This window comes from Cyanistes caeruleus, chromosome 7 (assembly GCF_971803275.1).
Source record: "Cyanistes caeruleus chromosome 7, bCyaCae1.hap1.1, whole genome shotgun sequence".
Classification (NCBI taxonomy): Eukaryota; Metazoa; Chordata; class Aves; order Passeriformes; family Paridae; genus Cyanistes; species Cyanistes caeruleus.
The window spans coordinates 11,671,662-11,698,106 of NC_141707.1; the positions used below are offsets into that span (position 1 = coordinate 11,671,662).

General features: G+C 44.8%; 1 protein-coding gene and 3 long non-coding RNA genes across 4 annotated transcripts in view; 3 read left to right on the forward strand and 1 right to left on the reverse strand.

The window, feature by feature from the left end:
* The first annotated feature begins 422 nt into the window (after positions 1 to 422).
* NABP1 (nucleic acid binding protein 1) lies at positions 423 to 9,043 on the forward strand. The gene is made up of 6 exons (XM_086898256.1): positions 423 to 750; positions 857 to 995; positions 4,016 to 4,087; positions 5,430 to 5,502; positions 5,791 to 5,851; positions 6,691 to 9,043. The coding sequence occupies exons 1-6, from the start codon at positions 660 to 662 to the stop codon at positions 6,876 to 6,878; spliced, it is 624 nt and encodes a 207-aa protein (XP_086754382.1). The 5' UTR covers positions 423 to 659; the 3' UTR covers positions 6,879 to 9,043.
* A 1,490-nt stretch (positions 9,044 to 10,533) lies between these two features.
* LOC147652184 (uncharacterized) lies at positions 10,534 to 13,484 on the reverse strand. Its single transcript, XR_015289394.1, has 2 exons — positions 13,274 to 13,484; positions 10,534 to 13,189 (listed from the first exon to the last, which is right to left on the reverse strand). It is a non-coding gene; the product is annotated as an uncharacterized LOC147652184 (long non-coding RNA).
* On the forward strand, positions 13,465 to 15,584 carry LOC147652185 (uncharacterized). Its single transcript, XR_015289395.1, has 2 exons — positions 13,465 to 13,562; positions 13,987 to 15,584. It is a non-coding gene; the product is annotated as an uncharacterized LOC147652185 (long non-coding RNA).
* Positions 15,585 to 16,560: 976 nt separating this feature from the next.
* The window catches only part of LOC111931939 (uncharacterized), a 28,926-nt gene continuing 19,041 nt past the window's right edge, over positions 16,561 to 26,445 (forward strand). Inside the window, exon 1 of the long non-coding RNA XR_015289392.1 lies at positions 16,561 to 16,907. This is a non-coding gene — a long non-coding RNA (uncharacterized LOC111931939). The remainder of the gene's footprint in view (positions 16,908 to 26,445) is intronic.

Genomic DNA, 26,445 nt, shown 5'->3' on the forward strand with positions numbered 1-26,445 from the left:
CCTCTGAGCCTAAGAGCCGGAGCTTAAAATGGCGCGGAAGGGCAGCGAACCGCTCCCTTACTCCGCTGTACCGCACCAGCCGCACCAGCCGCTCTCGGGGCGCCGCAGGGCTGTTGCCCGGAGGGGAGTCGGGAGGCAGGAAGGGTGAAGGGAGGCAGAAAGGGTGAGGGGAGGCAGGGCGAGCTGACGGAGGACACCCGACACAGCAACCCGCACCCAGCAGCGGCAGCGCCCCGAGAAGGAGAAGATGGCGGCGGCAGCATTGACCAATCAGCGCGCGGCCCCGGCTCGCGCCCGCCCGTTACCCAGTCCCGGCGCTCCGCGTGCCCCGGACGGTTCCATTCGCCCCAAACGCCCCCTCCCGGTGCTCGGGTTGGTGGCGCCCGGCCGGTATAAAGCGGAGCGCGGCGCACGTGTGCTCCTCAGTGCCGGCGGGAGAGGGAGGCGGGGTGGGCGGTGTGCTGGTGGTGTCGGTGTGGAGAGGGAGCGGTGGGGGTCGGGCGTGCCGCACAGTCACCGCACAGCCCCTCGGTGCTCGTGTCCCCGTCCACTGTGAGGGTCGCCGGTGCCCCCCTGCCCGGCCCCGCGCTGCTTCTGCTCCCCCGCGGGATGCGGGCTCGGCCCGCCCCGCTAGCCCTCACCCCCGCGCCGGCCGCAGCATGAGCGCGGCGAGCGACACGTATTTCCTTATAAAAGACATAAAACCCGGACTGAAAAACTTAAATGTCATCTTTATTGTGCTGGAGATCGGTAAGTGGCGCCCGGCACGCCCCACCCCCGGGCCGCCCACGCGTGTCACGGCGGGCGGGGGGGCCGGCGGCGCCGTGCCCCCCCTGAGCCGCGCTTCTCCCCGCAGGGCGAGTCACCAAGACGAAGGACGGGCACGAGGTGAGGTCCTGCAAGGTGGCGGACAAGACGGGCAGCATCACCATCTGCGTGTGGGACGAGATCGGCGGCCTCATCCAGCCGGGGGACATCATCCGCCTGACCAAAGGGTGCGTACGGGGCCGCCCCGCGCCCGCCGGGCCGCGCAGCCCTTTGTCACCCGCGGGGCCCCTCCAGGGCCACGGGGGACACGGCCGCCGCCTCCGACCCGCTCCGTGTTACCGAGCCAGCGCCCTAAGGTCACTTGCCAAATTAAACCCACCTTTCCCAGGCCAGAACATGCCTAGCGTGAGTGTACAGGCTAGGAGGGGCTTGGGTTTGTAATAAGGAGGTGGTGGTGAAGAGATTCGGGTTGGCTTTAGAAAGCTCCCTAGGGAAATACTTCTGGGGCAGGGGGGAAAGCAACAGTCAGTCCTGGTCTGTAAATCAAGCAGGGGAAGTCCAAAGCATGTTCTTATTTTCACAGCTAGTTCTTTACTCTGGCAGTCAGCCCCTTAATGAAAGAAGGGGATGGTTACATGTCACGCAGAAAAGTTGCTTTTCGTGGGAATGATATAACAAAAATGACAGGCAGATGAGAACCTTTTAAGTTTCACTGTAAAAATTCATTGTAGGGCTACACTGTAGAATGTGTTAATTTGGTTAGGTGCGAATAATTTCTCAGAGGTGGTTTAATTAAAGAAAGAAACAAACCCAACCCCCAAACTTACTGTGAGAAAGAATGCTAGAGTCAATATGAAAATCCTTTTACGTGTCACTTAAATTGTCACTAGTGAAGTCATAGTAAGCTTCATTTTAATTCTTCCTGCCAGTTAGGTTACACTTTCAGAAATCCATTACAGTGATCCTTTGGCCTATGGCAGGCCAGGATCTGCAGTGTGTGTAAGGTCCTGTTAATTTGTTTTTATGAAAAAATAGGTGAAAGGTGACTCAGGCTGCTAACTGAGCTGTTCTTAAGTTCATTTGAGTGTAATTCTCAGTTCTGGACTGAAATTGCATGACCCTTGCCACCAAAACTACAGCTGCTTCCTCCTATGCAAATATCCTTTTACACAAAATGGGCTGACTCCTCAGCAGAGGTGGTTCTGGGGAAGGCTGCTTGCGTGGAGAGCACGTGGAGCGCAGGGATGGGCAGAACTAAACCAGAGCTCTGGGCCAGCACAAAGCCCTGTGTGTGTAGATGACATTGAAATAAATTGAGAGCGATACTGTTCAGCAGCTTTACTGCACTCCCTTCTGTGACTGGCTTACTTTAACTGCTCTGGTATTTCTGTGCAACAAATGGGAGAGTCATGGCATCCTTGAATGTAAAAAAACTGAGCTTGGCTTGTATGTATTAAATTTATGAGCTGACATCACTGTTTCTGGTGGGTGGCAAAGTCATGCCTTCATTTACGTGAATTGGATGCTCCCTTAAGACTGTGGAGGGAGTGAAATGGCAAAAGCAAAATCCATCCTGGTTTGTCTCTCATATTCAGAAAATTGGTCTCATGCTGGCATATGGAGTTCTCCAAACACAATTTCATATTTAAATAGAACTGAGTGTGTGATGTTGCCATTGCAAGGCAGGTAAATTTCAGCTCTGTAGGGTAAGCTGACTTCATAGTGCAGGATGCCCTCTGATACAAGCAGAAAAGCTTACACAGGCACCATGGGTAAACATGCCTTTTTTTCCCCTTGCTGAATTTCAAGCTGCAGATTCATTCCTCTGCAAAAGCAGACACTGTTTTGCTTACTTTTGTCACTGGGTGGCGAACCCATTTACAGGAAGCTGTTGCACTTAATATTTCTAAATTTGAAATTAGTGCTGGAGTTTAGTGCTTAATGGTCAGCTCTTTTTGAGATCAAAACAAATGCTTGCTTATGTGGAATAACTTAGTACTGGAGGTTGTTAATCCCATGATTTGCTGGGTCTTTTCCCAGTAAATGTATGTTTGACTTAGACTTGTTGTTTGGTAGCTCTTCTCCTTTGTTTTCTGCCACAAGACTGCCTGATTAGCTGTTTATTAAAGGTTAAGCAGTGAGGCAATCTTTAAAGTGAATCTATGACGTGAAGAACACTAATCCTTGTTCTGGATGGAAAGTTCCCAAGCTAGCACGTGCAGTTACAGTGCCTGTGCTTTCCTGCTGGTGCTGATGTATGGAGAAGGTTATCACTGGCAGTGCTGTCCTCTCCTGACAACCTGACTCCTCCCTGGTGCCTCTTCAGGGCCCTGCATTTGGCCGGATGTCTCCCAGTCTCAGCAGATAAGGCAAAGGGCAAGAGGAAGGTTTGTTATCTCTGTTCCAGAGATATACCTGGAACGTAAGGACGTGGTGACTTGTCCCAAGTGGTGACTCTGTGAGTGCAGTTGCTGAGGCTCTCTGTTCCTGTGCTAGAAAATACACGTATTCTTTTTAACTCCCTTGCACTGTGCCTGTGTTTCTGGTCTGCATTTTCCTCATTCTCTACACATATGTGATGCCCCTCACTGAAGGGAACAGTTACACAAAATTTTGTATGGCTCAAATTTCAGTGCTTGAAGTCAAGTGCCACCATAAAGAATAGAATGCATTCACACTGTCTTTGTAACGGAATGTTCCTGCAATCAAAAAAATATTTCAGTGTGCTTCTACACATCACTTAGAATTTGATGGCCAAACTTAATCCTTTAAAAAATCCAGTCTGGTAAGGACCTGTATTAAGAATGTAAGCACTTTTGATCATGCATGTTCAGTAGCAGTAGCTGTTCTCCAGCATGCAAAGGTGATTCTTCCTAGCTCCTGCTGAAAGCAGAACTGAGAGTTGTCACCAAATAAAACACAGATACTGCTTTTGGCAAAATGCCTTTTTCTCTGCAGGATAAGTCATAAGGGTTGCTCCAGTCAACAAAAGAGCATCCAATCTCAAAATAATTGGCTGCTTTCCTGGGATTGTCAAAGGAGTCTGCTGAGCTTCCGGTACCTTTTGCTAGAAGTGGTACATGGGGATCTATAAACCATTGGTGTTGATGACACTGGGGTCCCTGGGAATTTTTTTAGTCCATGCTGGTGTGTAAGACTTGTTAACTTCCTGAAAGATAGCATGCTTCTGCTTTCTCTGTCAGCTCATTCACTAAGAAGCTGCTTCACTTCTCCTTCCTTTGGCCAGGTACGCGTCTCTGTGGAAAGGATGCCTGACACTTTACACGGGACGAGGAGGGGAGCTGCATAAAATTGGGGAGTAAGTATTGTGTATTCATACTTCTCAGCAGAGTGTCATGGTAAGTATGAGACCTGGTAGCTCTTGGGAAATGGAATTTAGGGCAGCAAAAAGCGTGTTCTCAGTTGGTCATGGATGTAATGAGCTCTGACCCTTTCTGGGCTGTAGGTCATTTGAAGAAAATCAGCCTCCATCACTGGCACAGGTCTAGGAGGAGAAAATGTATAAATGACAAGGGACCTTAATCTGCATTGCTTACCTAGGCCTTACCTTGATTAACCACTTCGTTTTGGTGGAAGCCTTTTGTATGTGTGTCATCCTTGAAGGACAGGCAATGCAGAGAAGGTAACTCCAGTGAATCATACCCAAGCAGAAGCAAACCTCATTAAACCTGCTTTAAACTGCCCGCAGACTGGGGCAACAGCTCCTGCCTAAGAACAAACATGAGTAACATAATTGACCAATAGAAACAACAGCAACATTTTCTAACCAGAAGAGTATTTTTCCACTATTGCACAAAGTGGTGTGGGAAACCTTGCAGTCATCAGGGAAGTGGGGCTCTGGGGTTGCCACATATCTTCCTGTATGGTTCCAAAATGCCCGGTGTTCAGATGGATTTACATGAAAAGAATGTACAGATTGTCTTGTACAAAATCCATGAGCTCAGAAGTGTCACCCAGCTGACTTAGTCTCCAGCAGGCTGGAGTGATGAGAGCCCTTCACTGGGTTGTGCCTCCCAGCAGCAGGTGGGAGCTCCACTTGTGTTTTACCATTCCAGGCAGTGTAATGATCCAAATCTTCCCTCTCTGCTGTAATTTCCATGTAGTGAGTTGATGGGCCTATTCTGCCACAGTCCCCTTGAGTGGAAAAGGATGCTTTGAATTTCATTGCCTGTTTTGGGCTCCTCTGTGCTGTTAATGGGGCACTGCACAGTATGGGAGCATGTGGGTGGGAGTGAGTTTTCTCTAGAGGCGTAATGCAATCCCTGTCTGGGAGCAGGCTGGGTGACTCAGTGACCTTTTGGGTGGGTGCTGGATGAGATTGTCCCAACTGGAAGAGAGACAGAGGGAGCCCTTTCATCACCTTTAGTTTTATTTAGGCTAGTTTACCTCCTTGAGTAAATGAATACTTGAGTCTGCTTAATTGAAATGCTCTCACCAGGAAGATGTGGCAGCCTCACCACAAGACTATAAAGGGATCAAAGAGCCTTTTGGTACCTATGGATATTCTCTAAACACTGGGGTCTGGATTAATTACTTCTAGGTGATGGGATGTGTCTAGAACATATGCTCTGTGAATTGTGGAGTTGAGAACTCTGTTAAAATGGCTTTAGAACTTTCTAATAATCCTAATTTCTTCCCAGGTTCTGCATGGTTTACTCTGAAGTGCCAAACTACAGCGAACCCAACTCGGAACACATCGGGCAGAACAAATTGGTATGTTAAACTTGTGTGAGGCTTCTGGCCTAAAGTGCTCTGTGTTCTGACTATTTCACACTAGGCTGTGATCAGATGTGACTCTTCTGGAAAAATGGACTTAGTGATATATAGCTAAAAATGAACCAATAATTGAAGTAGCAGATAAATTCCATGTGGACCCACTGTTAGAACATAGATGGGGGGGAAAAAAACCAGCCCCTTTCTGTGAAAGTGTGAATGTTCTTTCTCTGATCCATGTCTTTTTTTTTTTCCTTTTTTTTTTTTAACCTTTCTCTAAATACACAGGGTGAACAGAATAATATTTCTGCACCAAGTGGTATGGGTACTTGTACTTTTGGGCCACTGGGTAAGTTTTTTTCAGTTTGTAGAAGTGAAGACATGAGAAACACTTAATGGGAATAGAAATTTATTTCAAAGGTTCTCCATTCTTGTGATAAAAAAGTGCACTAGGCTCTAAAAAATCATTCAGACTGGGGCCTGAACCTCATGCATGTAATCATGAACATTTCCTGAAACTGTTTTCAGGGTTTCTTCTGTAGAAGAGGAGATCAGAATATTTGGGGTGCTTATATCACATAAGGGGTCTTGACTAATCTTAAATTGTTGTGGTGCTTTTGAAAAGTTGTTGCAGCACTTGAAATTCTGCTTTTTCAAACTTCCTGAGACATTGGCTTTAAAAATTACTTCAGTCTTGCTAGACACCATGACTTTCCTCCCTGATTTGCTCCTGAAAACGGAAGTAGTGGTAATCTGAATTCCAGTACTTTAGTTATCCAGATAATTTTGTGCTGCATTTAAACATAGACTCTTAAATGCAGATTTAAGAATGATTTAAGAATGAAGCATGAAAATGCTTCAAGGCTTTGAGCAGGTATAAGCTGAGAGGGAACTTTAATTCTGGCCTGCCTACACAATGCCCATACTCAGTAGGTGGTGTTATAAAGCTGTTATTGTGACCTTTCTTGCTTTAGCTGAGAAAGGGGAGTTAGGGATGGAGGGAAGGGAGTTTGGGAGGGGAAAGGTCAGCTGTGATTTGGGGTCTTGCAGTGCCAGAGCGGCTTTTCCTTCTGGTCTTCAGGATTTGGTGGTTACTGCAAACTCCATGTATTCCTTGTTGGTAAATTTATGTAAGGAATCAGTGATTTCAACCCATGGAACTTGTGATAACGTTTTTTGTCTTCTTAGGAAATGGTTTACAAACTGGACCTGAAGCAAGTGGATTTCCATTCACGTATAACCACGGCCACATTTATGCAGGTAGTGGGAGAGGCAATGGACGAGGACCTGTAAATCCAGCACCAGCTAATAGTGTTCAGCCTCTTCCCCCTGCTGTCAGTAACGGGAGGGACCCACGCAGGGCCTTTAAAAGATGACTATGCCAAATGTGGTTGTACAGCTTGCTTAAACTCTACACTCTACTTGAACACTTACTGCACTTTTATTTATAGTTAACTGTGAACCAGTTTGTCCTTTGGTTTTGTTTTTTTTCACCTTTTGGTGTATGGAGCAAACTTGATGTGATCTATTTCTTGTTTTGCATCAGGGAAGCACAGTGAGTCTTCCCCGTATGTAAAGGGGGTAGGGGGAGAAGGTGGATACAAGGAAGTAAGGGTCACAGGTGGAAGTGTCTCAATGAAAACTCTGTGCCCTTTGCTAACCAGAAGAAAATTTCGGTTACATACACGTATTTCTGTTGGTCAACCATGTAGCCTTAATAGGTCTACTCTGTCCTGTGCACGCATGCGTTGACTTCCGCTAGGGATAATGGGAGCTCTTCCAGTTGGAAGAGAAATGAAGGGGAAGAGCAAAAATGCTCTGGTGAGCTTGGTGTCCTGGGAATGAGCATGGCTTGTGAAAGCAATAAGTGGAAGGAAGTGGTGGTGCCAGACTTAGTGGTGTCTCTGGAATCAGAGAGTGGATAGCTCCGATCAAAGCTATGGTGAGTGTCTTGAAGCTTGATTCTGATTCCAGAAAGGTGTGCACTACTTGAAAAATTCTCTCTAAGCACCATTATCACTGTCAAGGAAAGTGACACTGATTTTTGCTTTGGATAGAAGCTTGGATATTTGTTCTTGCTTTGCATGAGATAGCAGAACAGGAGGATCTAAATTCAGACAGTGTTGGGGAATATGCTTTTTGTAACCTTCCCATGCGTAAAAGCCCAAGGTTACTTTGCAGGAGCCTGAATTTCCAGGAGTGGACTGTTCTCAAATGCTGCATTACCCATCTCTTCAATGAGTCTGCCTACTCCCCCTTCCTTCATTCACTTTTCCGAATAAATTATGTATTAGATGAAGCTGTATATGTGGATTGCAGAGGTACTGGCCAAGCACACAGCGGCACTTCTGATGCTGTTAAGCTTTCCTTCCTCTGTTTTATATGAAATAGGAATTATCCCATGAAGAGCCCCCTCCATATCCTGGGGGGTAAATAGCTGGTTTTATTTCTGAGATCACAAATGCCTTGACTCTAGAACAGAGTCCAGTGCCATATTTCAGATCAGGTTCAAAAACAACTCGGAAACTGAGGTGTCATACTGGATTCATCTGTTTAACTCTTCTTAACTGACCTCTCAAATAAAAAAAATTGCACTAACCACATCAAAAACAAATCTAACTTTCTTTCTGTCAAGCCATAAAGACTTCATGACAAAAGGTTGTTTCTGAATTGTGAGTTGTCTCTGTGGTCATTCATGTTCTTTGGATCTACCGATGTGTTACTAATGTTTACAAGTTGTTTACATTTGATACTTCTTGCTTTTGGTACTCTTTCATGATATGCTGAAAATTGCTTCTAATTGGTGCAAGTTCCCTGCTTGGTGTGAAATACTGAACCTCGTTTGAAATGGAAGCTTCAGCAAGAACAGAGCGCTGAAGGGAGGTTGAGAGACCTGTGTGCCCAGACACCTGAGGGCTGTTTGTTTCTACTCTGGTGAAGTGCTTTCCTGGTACTTGCAGGTGGAACTAGTGAAACTTGTTTTGGACACAAGAGGGTGGCATGCCTCAGGAGATTCCCTCTGGGTGCTGCTGTGGAAGAATACTGCTCACTGGTGAAGCAGAAAGCAGTAATTCCTGGGGAAATGGTGTAAAGAGGCCACCTGTAACTCAGGGACTTCAAATTGCTCGCATGTTTAAATAGATGTGATGTATAGTCTAGATGAATGGACAGCCTCTTCTGCAGTGTTGCTTTAAGACATTTGATATGCTTGTGAGAAGGAAGCCAGGAGGACTTCTAAAGGCAGGAAGTACCTGTGCTGTGTTCCAGAGGTACATAAGATGTAAGTATGGTGAGAGCCGTGCTGCACAGTCAGTAGTAGCTGTAAAGTCAGCTAGTGAACAGTGCAGGTGGTGGCATGGTGGGGACTTTGTACTCATTGGAGTTACCTCCAGTGTGGATCTCAAGTCCTGGGGATCTTCTCTGTGGCACAAAGAAGTTAAAATCAAGGGCAACCCTGTGTTAGTGTGTGCTGAGGTGCCTGATGTTTGTAGCTCTGCATCTGAGCCTTTATTAAGCTAATAAACAGACAATACTTCACATATTCCAAGTAAAAAGTGATATGATTAATGCTAAGTGGCATAAGATTAAAACCGTGCCGTCAAGTGGGTGATTGATGTGCAGTTGGGAGAAAAAAAGGAAGAGACAGGTCTTCATGTTCTCAAGGTTAGTAGCATTCCTGCTTTCCTGTTTCTTACATGAAACTATTGCAATTTACTAATAAGTTTTTACTTCTTTGCAGGGGAAATCTTGTGCCCTGAGATGGACATGGACTTCAGTATAATTTTTCAAGGTCCTCTGATCTTCCACTGAAAAGTTGTTTCCCTCAGAGCTATCAGTGTCAAGATAGTAAGCTCTCAGCTTGCAGAGGAATCTGGGAGCCTTCCTTAGAGCTGTTGGGATCATACCACCTCAGTTCACAGACACAGACACACATCTCTCTGTGCAAACAGGCAGTGAATTGCTGTGACATGCTAAGGCACTTCATCAGTGCTCAGTGGTTGGGTCAGGGAGTCTCTTTACAGATGCCTTCCTCCTTAATGGTTAGGCTGCACTTAGGGTAGTCTCATTCCTCATAATACAGATTTCCAAAGGAAAAAAGACACTGGAAGGTGTTCATGTACCCAGACACAAGCTGCATGGTGCTGAAGTGCTGCTGAGTAGTCCCCATACACTTAAATCACAAGATGCCCTGTTCTCATCACCTTACAACAGCTCCCCCTCTCCTACTGGCCCAGCACAAGGACTGATGGCAGAATGGCAGTGGAAAGAGTTGTGCTGTGTTAGTGCTGCCATCTGCTTTTTCTGTCTGTCCTCTGCATGAGTCACCTTGATTTAAAAGTGGCAAAGCAGTCCTGTACTGTGAAATACTGTCCTAACTTTGGATACAGGGGAAAGTCAGAACACCCCATGTCCACAGTGAAAATGGGAAAGTACTGTAAGAACAAATACAAATACTGGACCAAAATGCAGGACCTGAAATGTAATCTGCCTTCACAACTTGTTATATGAGCTTTGGCCAATACCTTGAAACTGGCAGGTTGCAGTCCTGTGCTCTCCAAATAATGCTGCTCTTCAGCATCACAAATCCCAGGAGGGGTGTCTGCAGTGAGTGTTACTTGCAAAGCTGGAGGGGTGGTACAAAACACCTTTTCTACCTCAGTGCTGTGTCTGCACAGAAGACCCCCTTAGTGTTCATGGGCTGTCCATCATGTTCTCTGGACAGGGCAGTGCTCAGGAGATGGGTGCTATTCCCTGAAACCCCCTATGTTTTTTCACAGGCACTGAACCTTGTGTTTTGTAATGAGCTGGCTGCTATGGCCATCTTCTGCAGCTTGTGTACGTACTCCTAAAACAAGGGATCTTTTCCCTGCTCGAAGGCAATTTTCTTCAGAAGCTCCTGCAGTGCTTTTACAGGACTAGGAAGTAGTAAAAGCAATGGGGTTTGGAGTGCTTCTGGGGAAGTCTCCTGGGCTCCTTCATGGCCTGTATGTTTTCACCTGCCAGGTTATTCCCTTGTTTCTCAAATGCTTGTAGATTTGCCCAATCAAACATGCTGTTTGTCCTTAACCCCTGAGCCAAGCAGTTATTTGCACTGCGTGTGTGGTGTGCAGCGGCGCTTTCCCACAGGATCCCGGGAGGTGCTTTGCTGTCTCTGCAGCCCTTGCTGGCAGCGGGCTTAGGAGCTGCAGTCAGTCAGTTTGGGGAATTGCCCTGCAGTGCAGCACCTGTGCATGCTCCTGAGGATGTGCAGGGCTGGGACTGCCCAGCTCGGACTTGATGAGCTCTGTTAATGAGTTGGCTGTGCCCCAGCCGAGTGCTCTGCTGACTGAGCAGTGCTGCAGGGTCAGCCTGGCCCTCCCTGCTGAGGAGCACAGGGGCCCCAGGCATCCCAGGAATTCATTTAGAGGTGCTCTTTCTGTCTTCAGCCTTCATCATTCTTCTGAGTCCTTTATTCTTGCTTGCAGAGAATGTGAAATTGTTATGGCTCTTTATGGGGATTTTGCTTTTTAATTTATTTTGTGACGGACATTTGTGTGTGTGTGTGGAGTAACTGGGATGAGAAAATTAATGCTAAACAAGCTGTTGATTAAACTACTGGGCTTCAAAGGGATTAAGAAAAAAGTTTGGAAGTGACTAAAGGGAGCTCTTAAGGACTTCACTGAGGTTTTTAATTTCTCTAAGTTGCTGATATTTTTTTTCTCATAAAACAGTGCAGTTGTAAGAGCTTCATCTAAAACTGCCCTCCCACACCTCCAGCTGATAAAGACTGTCTGGAATTGTTCATGTTCTAGGAAGTAAGATTAGGGAAGAAATAAAACATCAGGATGTAGCTCAGAGAAGAAAACTCTGGTGCTCTAAATGTACCTTCAAAGCCAAATGTTTCCTTATCCAAGTTTAAATGGAATGGTTTCAGCTATGTAGAGTGGATTGTCGGACTGACTGGCTGCTCCATGTTTGATAAATTTGCATATAGAAGAGAAAATTGGCTTATACACCATCAACTGTGGCTCCATGGGATCATAGTTGTGTGTTGGTTGTAGTGTGTCAGCAGAGCCTTCTACCAAGCTTTTCTTGGGTTCATGTCCGGAGGATAAAATGGCTTTGCAAAGTACTGGACAGCTATTTGGAAAATTTGGAACCATGTTTGTCCACCCTGTGTCCCATGGGGCTCATTGGGAGATCCTACTGACTTCAAGGATAATTTGGATCATGTCCTGTGCAGGTAGTACTTTCTCATCTGAAAACTGGGATAAAGTGGTAGTGCAGATCTGTCAGATGCTAAATTCATAATTTATCATGTGGATGTTATGGACAAGCTGAAAGCCACAGCCAGTATGTAGAGTTCTTCCTTTATAAATCAGGAAACTTTTACAAATATATATTTCCAAGCCTGGATCCTTTATAGTTAGGTAATTGGGCTTTCTATAAAACCAAATATATTGTGTTTGCTGTTTTTTCTGAAAGGGTTGGACAAATAACTGTCAGGACTGGCTTGGGGAGGGGGAGAATGGGTTCTGGTGTAGGACAAACATGAAGATGCATTCAATGATCTCTAGCTGGCTCCACCATTCTTTTCTATGATTTATGCATTGGCTTAATTTTTGTAATTTCCTTCTTCCTAGCTTGATTAATACTAAATTTAATTTTCTATAATCAACTTGAGCATGTAACTTGAAGAGATGAGGTTTAGGCTGATTGCAGTAAAAATCTACCTATCCAGCCTAGCTTGAATAAAGCAAAACTATTTTTATCCTTAAATGATGCAATATTTTCATGGAGCTCTGCAGCCTACTTGTATTTAACCTTTGAAAGGAGTGCTCTATTTTTTCAGATCACCTAATGCAAACTTTGCAAATGGGTTTTTTAATTATGAGAGACCCACCTGCATGCCATCAACCAAATTATTAGTGAGGCAGGGAAGGATAACCAATAGTGCTGCCAGACTTAAGGTGAATATGAAAAATGTTTAAATGCCGAGAACAGAAGTTGCCAAGAAATAACTTTAAGCACCAGGTGCTGGAGGAACAAATTAATATTACTTACTTTATTTTTAGAAGTAGTGAGTTGAGGCCTGATGCAGATAGACATTTCTGTGAGCAGCAGCAGCACTTGGCTATGCAATAGGACCAACAAAATCAACACAACCTTCTTTTAGAACAAAATATCTATTTTAGTTTAAAAAAGCCTTAGGTAGGGTGAGAAAGAGAACTTAATAAACTCTACTATTTATAAGTCTCTGGTGAGCTGTTGTGCTTATCAGAACTGTCTGTGATGTGGGTTGGGATGACCTTGAACAAGAAACTTATGTGCAAAAGCTCTTCTTGCAAGTGTTTCCCTGGAATGCCCAGTGTGGTTTCATTTTGGCTGTGCTTTACTGATGGCAGGGCCCACTGCTAGGGACAGTGAGTCTAAATATTCTTGCTAAGCTTATTTTCCCCAGTAGTATGGGGAGTCAGAGGTAATTTCTAGAGGAAGTGGGACCTAAAACATCAGTAAGTCAGTATTATGAAGCCAGTTAAAAGGATAGGTCAGCTCAGGAAAATTGCTGCAATAAGCTTCCTGTAGTTTTTTTTTTAGCCAGGTGGATTTGCAGAAGCTTTTTGTGCAACTTCATCAGTGGTGGACCTGAAGGCATGAGTTGGAAAAGTCTGGGTCTTTCCAGTAGATTTAAATGTCTGAAGCCACACTGAAAAAAAGAGGTGCATTGGTCATATTTCTGTTGGATGTCTGGTGACTGGGAAACAAGAACTGATAGTAGATCTGTAATTACCTTGTGGTTTTGGGGATTTGCTTCAGCAGCCTGTTGTCACCAGGCTAATTGTGATTGAGTTTGGTTGGTATGAGCAAATGGCTCCTTCCATGGCTGTGGCTGCTTTGATGGCCAAAGCTGGTGAGGCTTCTTCAGTGCAGGCACACAGGTGGTCCCTGAGGAATTAGCTTAAGGGATTAGCTTCAGGTGCTGTGTGCAGCCTGTGATCAGAAGGAACAGCCTGTCAGAGGGCCCCAGCTGTCAGCAGGGTCATGCACAGGAGGAGGTCTCCACAGGACAGTATTTTTAGGTACTGCAGGTGTTGCCTCATCTTCCAAAAATACTTGGTTCACTTAGGATAGGAGGGCTTTGGGTTTGTTTTTGGTTGTTTTTTTCCCCGTTTGTTTCTTGTAAAGTTGAGAGCTGCCTGCTGTGCAGCTCTGTGGTTTCTTTGACTACCTTTTCTTTTACCTGTCCTGAGAAAATCTTCTCAGTGGAGGTGCTCACCTGGTGTCCTGCCGAGCTTTCCCCTGCCTCTTGCTTACCTTGCCTTGTGAGCACTTGCACTGCTGCATGTGCCAGTGCTTGGCCTGTTCTCGTTTGTCTCTAACGTGTTATTACTCCTCAGGTGTTTGACAGGTCTGTCTCATTATTTCTTCTTCTTCCAGCTCCTTTCTGTATTACCAAAGTAATTTACAGCCCTGCCCAATTAGAGCCCCTGTTTCCCTCCCCAGCCGGGTGTGACATTGCCTGCCCTCAAGAACAACCATGATCTTCCTGCAATCCCATCGATGGAATCCGCTGAGGCTGGCGAAGGCGTTTTGTGCATCACTGTAACAGGTTGTTCACAGCTCCCCATGTGCTGGGCTTCAAATTCAGCCTTTCAGAAGACTTTGATAAAGAAGAAAGGACCTTTTTTTGCCCTGACTGCTGCAAATGAAAAAGCTTCTCGCTTGGGAGTTGTGGGTCATATTTATGGAAATGGGGAGAGCAGTTGCAATATTTATGGCAGTTACAGAAGCGCTTGAATCTATATTTTATTGATATGTATTTACGTGCCCACAAAAATCTTATTGCACACTAGTTGAGAGAACTTTATTTAGATTTAGTATTTTGAAGTCATTTTTTAGTGCTTCTTTATTATCCATGGAGTACGAGGTCCAATATTTCAAGTAGGACTGTCACCAAACAGCCGGAGGTTTTAAAAAGATTTTTATTTTACATAAAGATAAATGTTGAAGCCACATTTTTCAGAGGCACCATCTGTTTTGTGTTGACCTTAATTTTCTGGATGAGTGCTTTTCTTCAAACATTTTAAGTCTTGTCTACATTTCATTTGGTTGGGAGTGTTTAGGTTATTTGTTGAACAGGAAATCAGATATTCAGAATGCAAACACACCACTACGTTGCAAATTATTCCCTTTGTATAATTTAGAAGACTGCTTTGTAAATACTCTGCAGACTTGCTGGGGTAGCTCTGTGTCTCTGGCATCTGGCAGGTTGGCCCTGTGTGGAGCTGGATTTCTTTGGAATGTCACCGTCATGCCTTGCACTGGGCAATGGGGTGCAGAACAGCCAGGGAGAACTGCTGAGTAGCTTTTTAATGGATAATTTCTGGGAGTGAGGGTTGTGTAAGGATTTCTTGGTTGGCTTCATGGCCTTGGAAGGATTTGCTGTCCAACTAACAAGATCTGCTCCTACTAAAAGGCAACACTAAAATAGCTGTATGCCTAAATATGCATCCTTCCCACAGGGCAATACTCCCCTTTCTTCCTTCAAATTCTTCTTGCTGCTGTGTCTTCAGCTTAAATAGGTTTATGGATTATTTTTGCCTTCCTTTGCCTCCAGCCTTGCTCTGTGGCTTGTCTGAACTCCTGTGGTTCCAGGAGTTCAGCAGTTTGTTACTCTGCCACTTCCAAGAGTTTTCAGGGCCCTGCCTGTCTGTCTGTTCTCTCCCATATCAGCTCCCTGCCTTGCCCTCTCCAAGCTTGTCCCTTGTCATAAAGGGGACATAAGCTGTCCCTTGCAGGGGGCTGCAGCCTAGGCCCGTACAGCCAAATGTCAGATGTCTCTATTGATATGTGGTCGATCTAGGGTAATGCTGGCCTGCAGTAGCAGCTATTTTAGTGACAAAATGTACTCTTGGCAGAGACAGTCATTTCTTTGTGGCTTTGGATGGGAGGTGAGACCATAATCCTGCTCTTACATGGTTTTTTAGTTTTAATTTAGCATCTCCTTTTGCCCCTGCAAAAGGAGTGATAGAATGATAGTGCGACTTTTCTTTCCCTCAGAGTACAGATTTGGAAATAAAACTCATGATGTGGTAGAAAAAGTGTTACAATATAAATTTTTTTGTGTGTGTGCTTCAAGAAATTCCCAGAGGGGAAAGCTGTAAGGACTGCACTCTTTTAAATTAACCAGCTGGTTTCTTTACAGCTCTGCTATGTAAGTGCCTAGTAAAGCTCATTTCAATGAGGTGCCAAGATATGGGGGAAAAGAGCTGAACAAACAACAAAATATCTGCTTAAACCGAGGCTGAGCTGTTCTGAATAAATACCAAAGGCTGGAGTCTGCCTCACCAGGCTAGCTGCGTTTGGAAATACCTATTCCTGCAGCCATTTTTGAGGGAAGTGATGGATAGGGAGGCTTGTGCTGGTGGCTGTTTGCCATCCCAAAATCCATGTAGTGCTCTGGTCCTGGATACTCAGAAGGTTTTTAGATATTCATGTGGTATGTGAGGCCCTGTGAAGAAAGTAGTGTGTGGCCAGGGCAGAGGAGGCAGCAGGTCAGGTCACCTGCTCTTCTTCCTTCTCACCGTGCCCAGGGCACCAGGCATCTCTGCTGGGAAGTGGAGATATCAGGCTTGTTTCAACTCCAGCATCTTTTTTTAATCTGTGCTGTAAAATAATTAAATCTAGAGTGGGTAAGTTTTGCCTCTCGCCGTTATTGCTAGCATCTAGATTTGTATCTTTCTTTGCAAGGACAGAAGTCATTTTTACTGGAGGAAACAAAGTCTGCTCTCCCTTGACTGTGGTAAGGAATATTTTTCTACTTCTGAAAAAGAACTGAGTCCTGAAAGTGGAAAAGAGAGTGGTTTGGGTTGTTTTGAGGCTGTGATCTATGTGCAAATTGCACCTCTCTAAACAGGTGAAGAGTAATTTACGTTGAAGAGCTCTACCATCATCCTGCACCTGTGAGATGGGCTGTTAGGAAGGCAAGGTGGCTTAACTGCCAGAAGGTCAGCTGTTAATTATTGCTGTAATTAATCTCAGGTGATCTTTTTTATCTACTCAGCAGAAGGAGCTATTGCAGAGACTCATTAAAAGCATGACTCCAGCAGACAGTGGAGCAGGGAATTTTTCCTGGGTTCTCCCAGGCATGGGTAAGACCTCAGAAATAGCACATTGGGCTGACAGCAGCATTTAGGCCCTCAAATGCCACTTTAGGGTAGCTTGAAACATCTGAACTGTCAAAAAGTTGGGCTGCACATTTGATGCGGAAGTTTTAGGCAATATAGTGGCATCTCAGTGTGTTGCTAACTGCACTGGCAGCAGTACCCCCTTCAAGGGGGTTCCCAGTCAAGGGTCACAATCAAAATCTGAGTGTTCCAAGACAGTCTGGATTTGCAGCTGTTGGAGACAATGGCAGAAGTGGGGTAAGTGAATGAGCAACAGCTGTGTTGTTTTCATAACAGATCCATGTTTTAAATGTTATTTCTTTCTCTCTCCAAACAGAAAAATGTTTAATTCTACAAGACAAAGACCTGTTTGGGTTTTTTTACCTACACATTTGGCTTTCTACAATTGCTTAAGAAAACACCTAACTTTGGTAGCATCGTGGCAGAATAAATTGTTTGGTGTAGTTCCATAGCATAAAGTTTGTGAGGGTTTGAACAAATATTTCCTTTGAGATAAAAAAACCTAACTTTCATGTGACTTAAGGAAGGTATTCTACAATTGCTGCCTTTGTTTTAATATTTTATATGGTCTTATCTCCACCACATGAGTAGGTGTATTAGGGGTGACCAAAATCTCTCTGACCTGCTGGGCAGCAAGTTAAAGATGATGTCACTGTAGAACTATTTGGAAGACTACAGCTTTGTTTCTTGGGTTGAAACTTACCTAGTTCTCCATGAGACTGTCTGAATTATGTGATTTTAGATACAAAGAAGTGTTTTGAATCTAGGGGGCAATATGCTTTTCACTGCCACATAAGGATAGGTTATTACTTAAAATAACAAAGGCAGCTCCATTCACTTCAAATGTGGCTTCACCCTCCCCAAAATCTGTGCTTGATTTTCACTGCTAGCACTTATATGTTTTGTGATGAAATCCAAAGCTCTGCTACCTGTTTAATTTTTGAGGAAGGCTGCTGTGCAGTCTTTCTCAGAGGGTGAAACTGATGCTGAAAAATGTACCAAAAAACTGGCAGGTGACTTGGGGAAGCAGTACTGATGTTGCTTTTGTTTGTCAGGGTGGAACAGAGTGTTCAATAACGGGAGACTTTGTGTATTGCTTGAATTTTGCGTGTGTGACTGGGCTGACCCCAACATGCAGATCAGGAAGATGAACTGACCGGCAAGGGTCAGCTAAAGGCTGTCAATGGGAGGTTATTAAGGGCTGCAGAGAAGGCAAACACAAGCTAATGGGTTTTGATTCATCTAGTCTGCAGCAAGAGAAGAAACCTTCACCCAGTCATAGCCCTGTTGCTTGGCTGCAGCACCTCTGATGAGAAAAGGAGCCCACAATTTGCCAGAGAGAGCTGGCTGCCCCGGGTCTCACCTGTGTGCTATTGAGGCTCTGCCTCAGCAGGTGCCCTGCTCTCTCTCCAGGGGCTGCAGCCTCTCTCCAGGCTGGGCTGGGGCAGCACAGATCTCCTGGGGCTCCCATTGCTCAAAAATAATAATAATAATAATAAAAAAAAGCAAGCTTCAGAATGACTACTTGATGTTCTGAAGAAACAGCAAGATTGGTTTCCTGGGCTTCTGAGAACTGTTTTAGAATTCACTTCTCACAGTAAACAATTAAATTTGCTACTTTGTATCCATGGTTTTTAATAAAGAAGGCTCCTCTTTAAGGAAATTGACACAAACCCGCATGTTCATAAGCCAAGTGTTGTTTTTCCTTATTAGAGCATACTATTATCCCATGTAATCTCTGAATTATAACTAATGACTATAGCTGCACCTAATTACTGAGCTAGCTACAGGTGAGAAGTTTATTTTTAATGAGATTTTTGTTTGATGGGAATGAGTGGATTCTCCAAATGTCATATGCTTACATACAGAACTTTTTACCGAGAACTGGTTAGTCTAGTGATGTAGGTGGTGGTTTGTTTTGTTGTTTTTTGGTATTTTTTCCAAACATAATGCAAAATGTAACGTGTGGTAACTTGGCTGACTGCTCAGGAGTAAAGAATGCTGTTTAAGAAGAGGCTTTCAGTGTTGTACCAGGATTCCCAAATGTAAGAAACTTGCAGTGCAGACACTAGTGTAGAGACATTGATGCTTTGATAGCAGTGGTATGGCAATAAAGTCACTGCTTGGAAGCTGGGCAAGCAGGAGAGACACACTGTGTCTCTCTAGTGCGTCAGAGACCCCCCAGAATAGTGCACAGGTGCAGCTCGTAGGCAGCCCCAAATGATGCTCATTCCCTGTACAAGTGATTCTGAGGCTGCTCCTGCTGTGCCATAAACCATTTCCTCCCTGGCCTAGCTGGCACTGGTGCTTGGAATACTCCAACCAAAATGTGAGAGAGAAAAGTATGTCCCTTTTGCTGGTCTCAGTGAGACTGAAGAGCAGTACATTCTCACTATAAAATTGCTGGCACAATTTGGAGCCAAATTTAGTCCTAGACATTGTTTATGGGTTGTTGTTTATGGGTTCATCCAAATGCAGGCAAATAGTTTTCCCGCTGTTACGAAAATAATTTGTTTACTTGCCATCTGGTTATTATACATGATTTTTTTTTTCCCCCCAAGATAAAATGAAGATCTTTTGATTAGCGACTACAGTAAAATGTGTCTGATTTATTTGTGAGAGTTGCTGTTTGCCAAGTACATTGCTGCAGCACAAGTACTGTTTGTTATGACATTGTACTGAGTCACTTGTTGATGCTATTGGAGGGAGAAAATTTAGTTACAGAAACTGGAACAGGATGTCCATTTTATTTCAGTACTTGTAATCCTGAGTCATCTCAGATAGCTGATGAAATAAAGCACCTCGCATTTTAGACAGGGCTTCTCTTAACATAATTTGGGGATGCTGTAATTTGATACAGGGTGGAAAAATACACAGAGCTGATTTTATGCAGAAAGGTTTATTTTAATTGTCACTCTCTGTTGAAGCACTCTTAAACTTTGAACACTTTACCAGGTATCTAAATACTTTGTGCTTAGAGTGAATCAGGAACCAATGTATAGAAAGCACACGGCTGTGCAGGTACTGGGATTTTGAGGACTCTGTCTCAAGTGTGGATTCTGACTGTGGAGATCAATTAGGTTTATTCTTGATTGATCATGTTGGCTGCCTCCTGCTTTACTTCCACTGCAAAAATAGAACTCCAGAGGTGTCTGGTTGAGGGCATGGCAAGCAAGCAACCAATGGTATGGTTATTTCTCATGTATGAGGTTGAATTCAAATATTAAGTGAAATTTTGGATATGCTTTTATACAATCCGGTATATCTGTGTGAGTGTGAGAATTAAGGTCTTTGTGAAAGTAGTATGAACCATCAAGTGTGTATTATTGTTACTTCCTGTATGAATTTGTTAATGATTGTAGATTTTGAAGTTGAGCATATTTCCCCTTAGGAGCTCAGAGGTTTTCAAAATAATTTGCATGTATCCCATTAGCTTCACTTGGGGGTAGTAGGCAGCAAATCTTTAAAACACAGTATTTATGGGCAGAAAATAAAGAATATTGACTCTATTTAAAGCTGTGGGAAGAATTCACATCAGAATAATATAATTATTAGATTTGGATTTTGTCCTGTGAAACACAATACGGCTTTAGGTGAGGGATGCTGCCATTGGGTGAGCACTGGTCAGAGGATATAAGGGCCTGGTTTCACTTTTAATTTGGATGCATGCACATTCAGTAGTTGCAGAAGCCCAAGAGATAAGAGGCCAATGTGCATGTCTCAAACACTGATAGCCAGATAGCTGTGGAATCAAAGATTCCACAATTCACTGAAATTCCACAAAATCAAAGATGGTTGGTAGTAACAGCCAAGGGTTGTTGGTAATAACACACTGTGAGAAAGAATAGCATGTGGCTGGAGAAGGAGCCTTATGGGGTAGGACAGCACTTTACTGGGACAAACACCCCTGTTCTGGCTCCTGGAGAAAAGTACAACACAGCACAAACACAGGAATGAGGCTGAGAAGTGGGTATGGGTGTCGAGGGATCAAGAACACCAAAACTCTCTGGCCTGTTTCCAGAAAGGTCTGAAAGAATGGGCTGTGCGTGATAACTAATTTGCATAAAAAATGAGAAACTTTCCTTGGCAGGGAAAGCTTATGAGAATTTACCCCCACCAAGCCCATCTGCATGGGTACCCCAAGGACCCTGGGCACTCCATCAGCTGCATCTATGCTGGAATCAGGGCTGGTGATCTCTTTTTCTCCTTTTCTTCCTTTCTTTCTCTCTTCCCTTTCACCTTCCCTCTTCATCCAAACCCCACTGCTGTGTACCTACAGAGCAGCTCAGGGACTGTTGTAGCGATTTCCATCTACAATGTCGAGTAATTTGTTAATAAAACTTCGTAAGCTTTTGCTGACCTTCTGATTTTTGTCCTTCTTCCCAACCATGAGCATCTGTGAATCTTGGGTGCTGCCTTCCCCTTAAGGGTGGCACATCACAGTAGTGCAGGTAATGTTATGGGAACCCAGGTGACAATTTGGTTGGAAAAGCAAAGTGATGCCACCCCTCATGCTGTGAAGCTGTTGTTTTCCTCCTGGGATCCCGAGGATAGCCATGTTTGATCTGACACTGCTATGGCAGTGGGCCTGTCTACAGGCTTCTCCTTTCATCCTTTCACCTCTTGACATGCCCAGGAAGTCTATGTGACCAGGCAGCAAAGCAGCTAGGAAAGCTCCTTCATCCCTTAATAGGAAGGAACAATGAATAGATGTAATATAGGTAAAACTGTACATTTAAATTATTTGCAGTCAAGAAGTGAAATACATTCATCCCTTCTGGCACTCTTGCTAATTTATATTTAAAGCAATATGAATTTCATGAGCATTTTAAAAAATCATATTTTAAATTCAATCTGCTGTCAAGTCATTTGATGTTTTGTGTAAAGTCATTTCCCGTAAACAGGTTATTGAATATCAAAAGACTTGTCTCATACATAATTTCTGGAAAGAAACAATATTATAATAAAGATGAGGATCTGGCCCTCATGTGAGTTGGTGAGCACTTTCTGGATCACTGCAGCTTCTTGGTGCTTGCTTTATCCTAGTGAAGGGAGTGACCTGGGAAAGGAACATTTGAGAAGGAGTCCATAATAATAATACTAATAATAATGTTTTCTAGGTTACAGTAGGCTATTCTGCAGTTAACTAGTGATATATGAGGAAAGACAACAGTGTAACTTTTTCCAAATATCAGAAAGAGAGTTGGAAAAATATGGATTGACATACCTCAGATCTGACAGACCTTTCAAGCTGTAGAGCTCATGCAGAGTAGTGGATTGGGTAATACAAGCAGATATGTTGGAAAGCTAAGACATCTTTGTTCAGAACTGTTGATGAAATTTTCTGCTGTATTTTCTTGGCATGAGGTTCTTACCTCTGCTTGGAGACTGCTGTCGTTTGGCAGATGCTGCACTATGTAAAACTGGGCATCAAAACTGGTATGTAGCTGAGTCTTTTGCAGAAAGAAATAAATTTGCTTCTGGATGCCACCAGTTCCTCTTCCAAGACTGATATACTCTGGGTGTAAGTGTATAAAACACACAAATCAGGTGCTTGGGGTCTCACAGATTTGATGGATCAGGCCAGTAGGGTCGAAATAGCTTTTTATTTAATCATTTATTAATTCAAACAATCTCCTTTGAAAGGGGGTTTCTCCTTCTGTCTTTGAAGACTGCCAGAAAAAGCAGTTTCCAAATTTTGCATCTCTTGTATCGTAGTTTAATGTGATGAATCAGTATAACATAAACACTGAAATAGTCTCGGTTATATTAAAGAGGCAATTGAACATTGTGTTGAGTAGAACTGGATTGTACTTCTGGCTTTCTTCAGCAAACTGCCTCCTACTTGATACAGGTTTGAAGCAGTTTTACACCTTAAAAAACTTCAAACTTAAACTTTGAAATCTCAAGCTCCCAAACTTTCCCAAGTCAATGTTTGTGTTTTTTCCCCAGGTGTTGGTTGTCCTGGAATTTGTGTGTTATTTCAGTCAGAAATGAATTTTCCACCTAATTAAGTGCCCAAATGCCCTAAAACATAGAATTTCTGAGCTCGAGGCCACTGAAGGATCTCTGATGGCACCAATCACATCTCAACTCTGAAGCCACCTGGAACCCCTCTCTGGCTATCTCTGAGGTTTGCTGTGCATGTTTTGTGGCTCTTGGAGAGGTGAATACTCTGGTACAGCACTCAGACAAAAGACTTGTCCTTTCATCTTCCTCATCACTTTTGGGCTGGCTGCAGATTTGGTACCTGTGGCCAGAGCTTTGTCCTCCTGGGCTGGGGGTTTGGATCCTGCCTGCTGTGAGCCTGTGGGCTGAGCTGACAGGAGCCACTCGGGCATTTATCCTCCATCAGCTATGTGTGCTTCAGGATGTTGTTAGTGAGGCTGGAAAAGGCTTGGGAGCCAAAGGGCTCGTTGGCAAGGAGATCAAAGCAGGTCCATGCTGCAGGGGTGGGAGAGAAGGAGAGTCCTGGAAGGGGCTGCAGGAACCCCCGATTACTGCAGAGGGTGGAGAGTGGAGTCACCACCAAAAGGAGCAAACAGCAGCTGGGCTTTGTTCTATCATTATTGACCAAATTCTCATCTGATGGGTATTGCCTTTCTTTCTTCAGCTCCAGAGGAACTGATGTGACTTAATTTGTGTCTGAGAAAAGGATTTATTATGAGGGAGATGGTGTGGACGTGCTGATCAAATCCCTGGCATTCATATGGTAACGTTTTCCCCATGTTCCTATTATGAATAAGGTGAAATTAATCCCTGAGGGTCATAGACATCTAATGACCTAAATCTAATGCCATCTAAAGACCTAATCTGAAAATGCTGACCCCATTGCTTTGATTTGATTCTTCAAAAAGAATTCAGAGCAGGTAAAAAGCCGAGCATGGGCCAAACACACAGGGAAAAATGGGATAAATAAAACCAGCTTTTCCCAGCAAGTACATGGCTTTGATAGAGTAAAAGTGTAATGTGCACTGATAATGCTGTAGCCTGCAAGTTAAAATTCTAATACGAAGCAAATCCACAATATCCACAGTAGGAAGCTCAGTGCATTATGGTGGAATTAATGTACCATTTCTGTGGTCGAAATGTGGGGCATGCTGAATAGCAGCTAAATTGTCTGGGAAGAGCCTGGCCAGACTCCCTGTATTCCTGTGGAGCTCTTGTTCTGAGGGTGTTTGACTTTCTCCTTCCGGCTCCAAGGAACAGCAGAAGAAAAGCTTCCCAGCTCCTGCGCCCTGGGCAGGACTGATGTCCCTCTTGGTCGTGCCAGCTCTGTTGTTTGAGGGGCTGCTGTGTTCTCAGGTCACTGAGATCCCTCCTCTGCAGAGACCCTGACCTGAGGGCACCGAGTGCTGGTCAAAGGTGAGGAAGAAATAGCATCCTTTGGTTGCTGGCAGGTATTGTGTGGCTATTGTGTTCAGTGCTCGTAGCTGTGACTGGTATTAAGAGAAGTCACCACAGATGTCATCACCTGGGACAGCCTCCCAAAGTATCTGTAGCTTCCTGCTGCGCACAGAGGAGAGATGATGCCGAGAGAGACATTTATATAAGGTAGTATTTCGGATAATAGCAATGTGTCAGTGTCTGCTGTGCAGGAGAGGCTCAGTGGTGCGGAGGTGCCAGGGATGCCTGCAACCTGCACAAGGGATGGGCACCCCTTCCTTGCAGGGGCAGTGCAGTAAACTGAGCTTGCTGTACGGTAGAAATAAATTAAATTGGAGAAGATGTTGCCTTCGAGTTCATGGAATAGATGGGAAGGAGGAAAAAAGGTTAATTTCAAGTGGAGGTAGTCCAGGGCTGTTTGTGACTATGAATCCAGAAATGCATGAGCCAGAGATGAGGAGGCACAGGACATCCTCTGCAAAGCAGGGCTGGTGACAAAGGGGCAGCAGCACACCTGGCCTCCAGAGCAGCCCCTGCCCTGGGATGGGTGGCAGGGATGCAGTCACATCTGGAGCTCCCTGTGTGTGGCAGGCAGCCGCTAGGGTGGAGCGCTGCTCTTTGCAGCCCATTCCAAGGTGATGAGTTCCCGTCCTGCCGAGCGCTCCCGCGTTGCTGTGCTGCCTCCCTGGCCCCAAACCAGGCTCTCGTGTGTCGATAGGTGGTGCAAGTTGGCTACGGCTTCTGGAAAGCTGGAGCAGCTGCTCGAAGATTGCAGTACGCGTTTAGGCTACAGGGATCGGAGAAGGAAAAGCTGACTCTTAAATGTAGCCCCTCTCAATAGCTATCCGGGAGCACAACAGCAGAGGCAGTGTCGTGTCGTGTGTGCCACTCCCCGATGCCAGGAGGTGGCACTTGGGCTGTGCAGCACAGGGACACCCCCGAGCAGTGCCCAGGGCAGTGAGAGCCCCGGCTTTGCTGCAGGAGGGGTGAGCTGTGCTCGCCCAAAATGAGCTCTGGAGAAAACGGGAGGACAGCAAAGCAATCAGACTGTCGGTCTCCATGTTCTGCGTGCCATTAAATGGCTACGATGGAAAGTGAAAACCTTGCTGATGCTGAGCAGAAGTGACAAAGCCCCCGGTTTCAGCTAAAGCAGCTATGGCTGCTAAAAATAAAGGAAAAAGAGGATTTAAAGCAAAGCTGGGTGTCTAACAAGTCCTTTCACGCTGAATGTACAATTGCATAGTTTGTCAATCAGGCTGTAAAAGTGTCCTGTAAGGTTTGCAGATGGTCGTGTTGCCAGTAGGGAAATCTGGTCTAAATCAGAGACAGAGTTAACTGCGTGCAGGAGCACGAGGCCATCAGGACTTCCACTGCCAGAGGAACTCTGGAGTTTCCAGTGGTTAACTATGGGGTTATAGAGTCTAAACTTATTATAGGGAAATATTTGGTTTAGCTTTTTCTTCAGAAGAGATCCCCATGAACAGCTCTTAGCAGGTCCCCTCAACAGAAGAAATTAGTGTTCATGGACACTCCGGTGTAAGGAGACTATGAAGCTGAGGAGTGAGACACTGAAGTGGTTCAGTCTGGCTGCAAGAATATTTTCTACAAGGTTTGTTTTCATGCCCTGTAGCTGGCACTCACCCTGTCCCAGCTGTCCGGGGAATGACGATTTCCCTTTGCTGCAGCTTTCAAGGCTTTTAGCTATGTCTGTTTCACACTGAAACAGAAAAAAAAATCTTTTGGACTGCTTTCATCGAAGTGGAAACATCTGGTTTGGGTGTAAAAATAGCTGGGCGTGTTCTCAAAGCAGAGCACATTTTGCTTCTGCTTGTCCTGTTCTGCAAGAGCATCAGGTGCAACCCCTCTCTTCCCCCATGGTCACTGTGGTGCTGATTTGCTGAAGCCACAATATGTGTGTGTATGTGTGCCTGTGTGTCCCCTGCCCAGCCTCCATGCCTGCTCTCCTGAGCAGATTTAATTGAAAGCACCATACCTGCAAGCAGAAGTGCTGTCTGGAAAAGCAGTGTGCTTCAGGAATATGTTACTTGGTTAAACAGGTCATACAGCAAGAGCGTTACTTGAGATAGAGGCAGTGGAGATAATGGGGTTGGGATAGCCTTTCTACTCTGTTGTCACTTTGCCACATTTGTGGATTAATCAAGGCCTTCCTGAGACAGGTTGGAAGAGAAAAGTTAAGGTAGATCTGTTATTTCTGCCATTTGTTCTCTCCCTTTCTAGCTGCCCTCCTCGCACAGCACAGTGCTGTAGCCAAGCCACAGAAAAAAGTGGTCTCCAGTCCCTGTAGCCAAGGAGCAGACCTTGCCTGGTCCCAGCTCCTCTGCTGGCTCTGGCCCAGCACACAACCTGCTCTGCCAAACAGGAGGGGTCT

Excerpts from the sequence above, each read along its gene's own strand:
- NABP1 (XM_086898256.1), top strand. The coding sequence starts at position 660 with ATGAGCGCGGCGAGCGACACGTATTTCCTTATAAAAGACATAAAACCC. Across the intron at positions 5,503-5,790 it reads ACATCGGGCAGAACAAATTG|GGTGAACAGAATAATATTTC; the intron begins GTATGTTAAACT and ends CTAAATACACAG. Across the intron at positions 5,852-6,690 it reads TTGTACTTTTGGGCCACTGG|GAAATGGTTTACAAACTGGA; the intron begins GTAAGTTTTTTT and ends TTGTCTTCTTAG.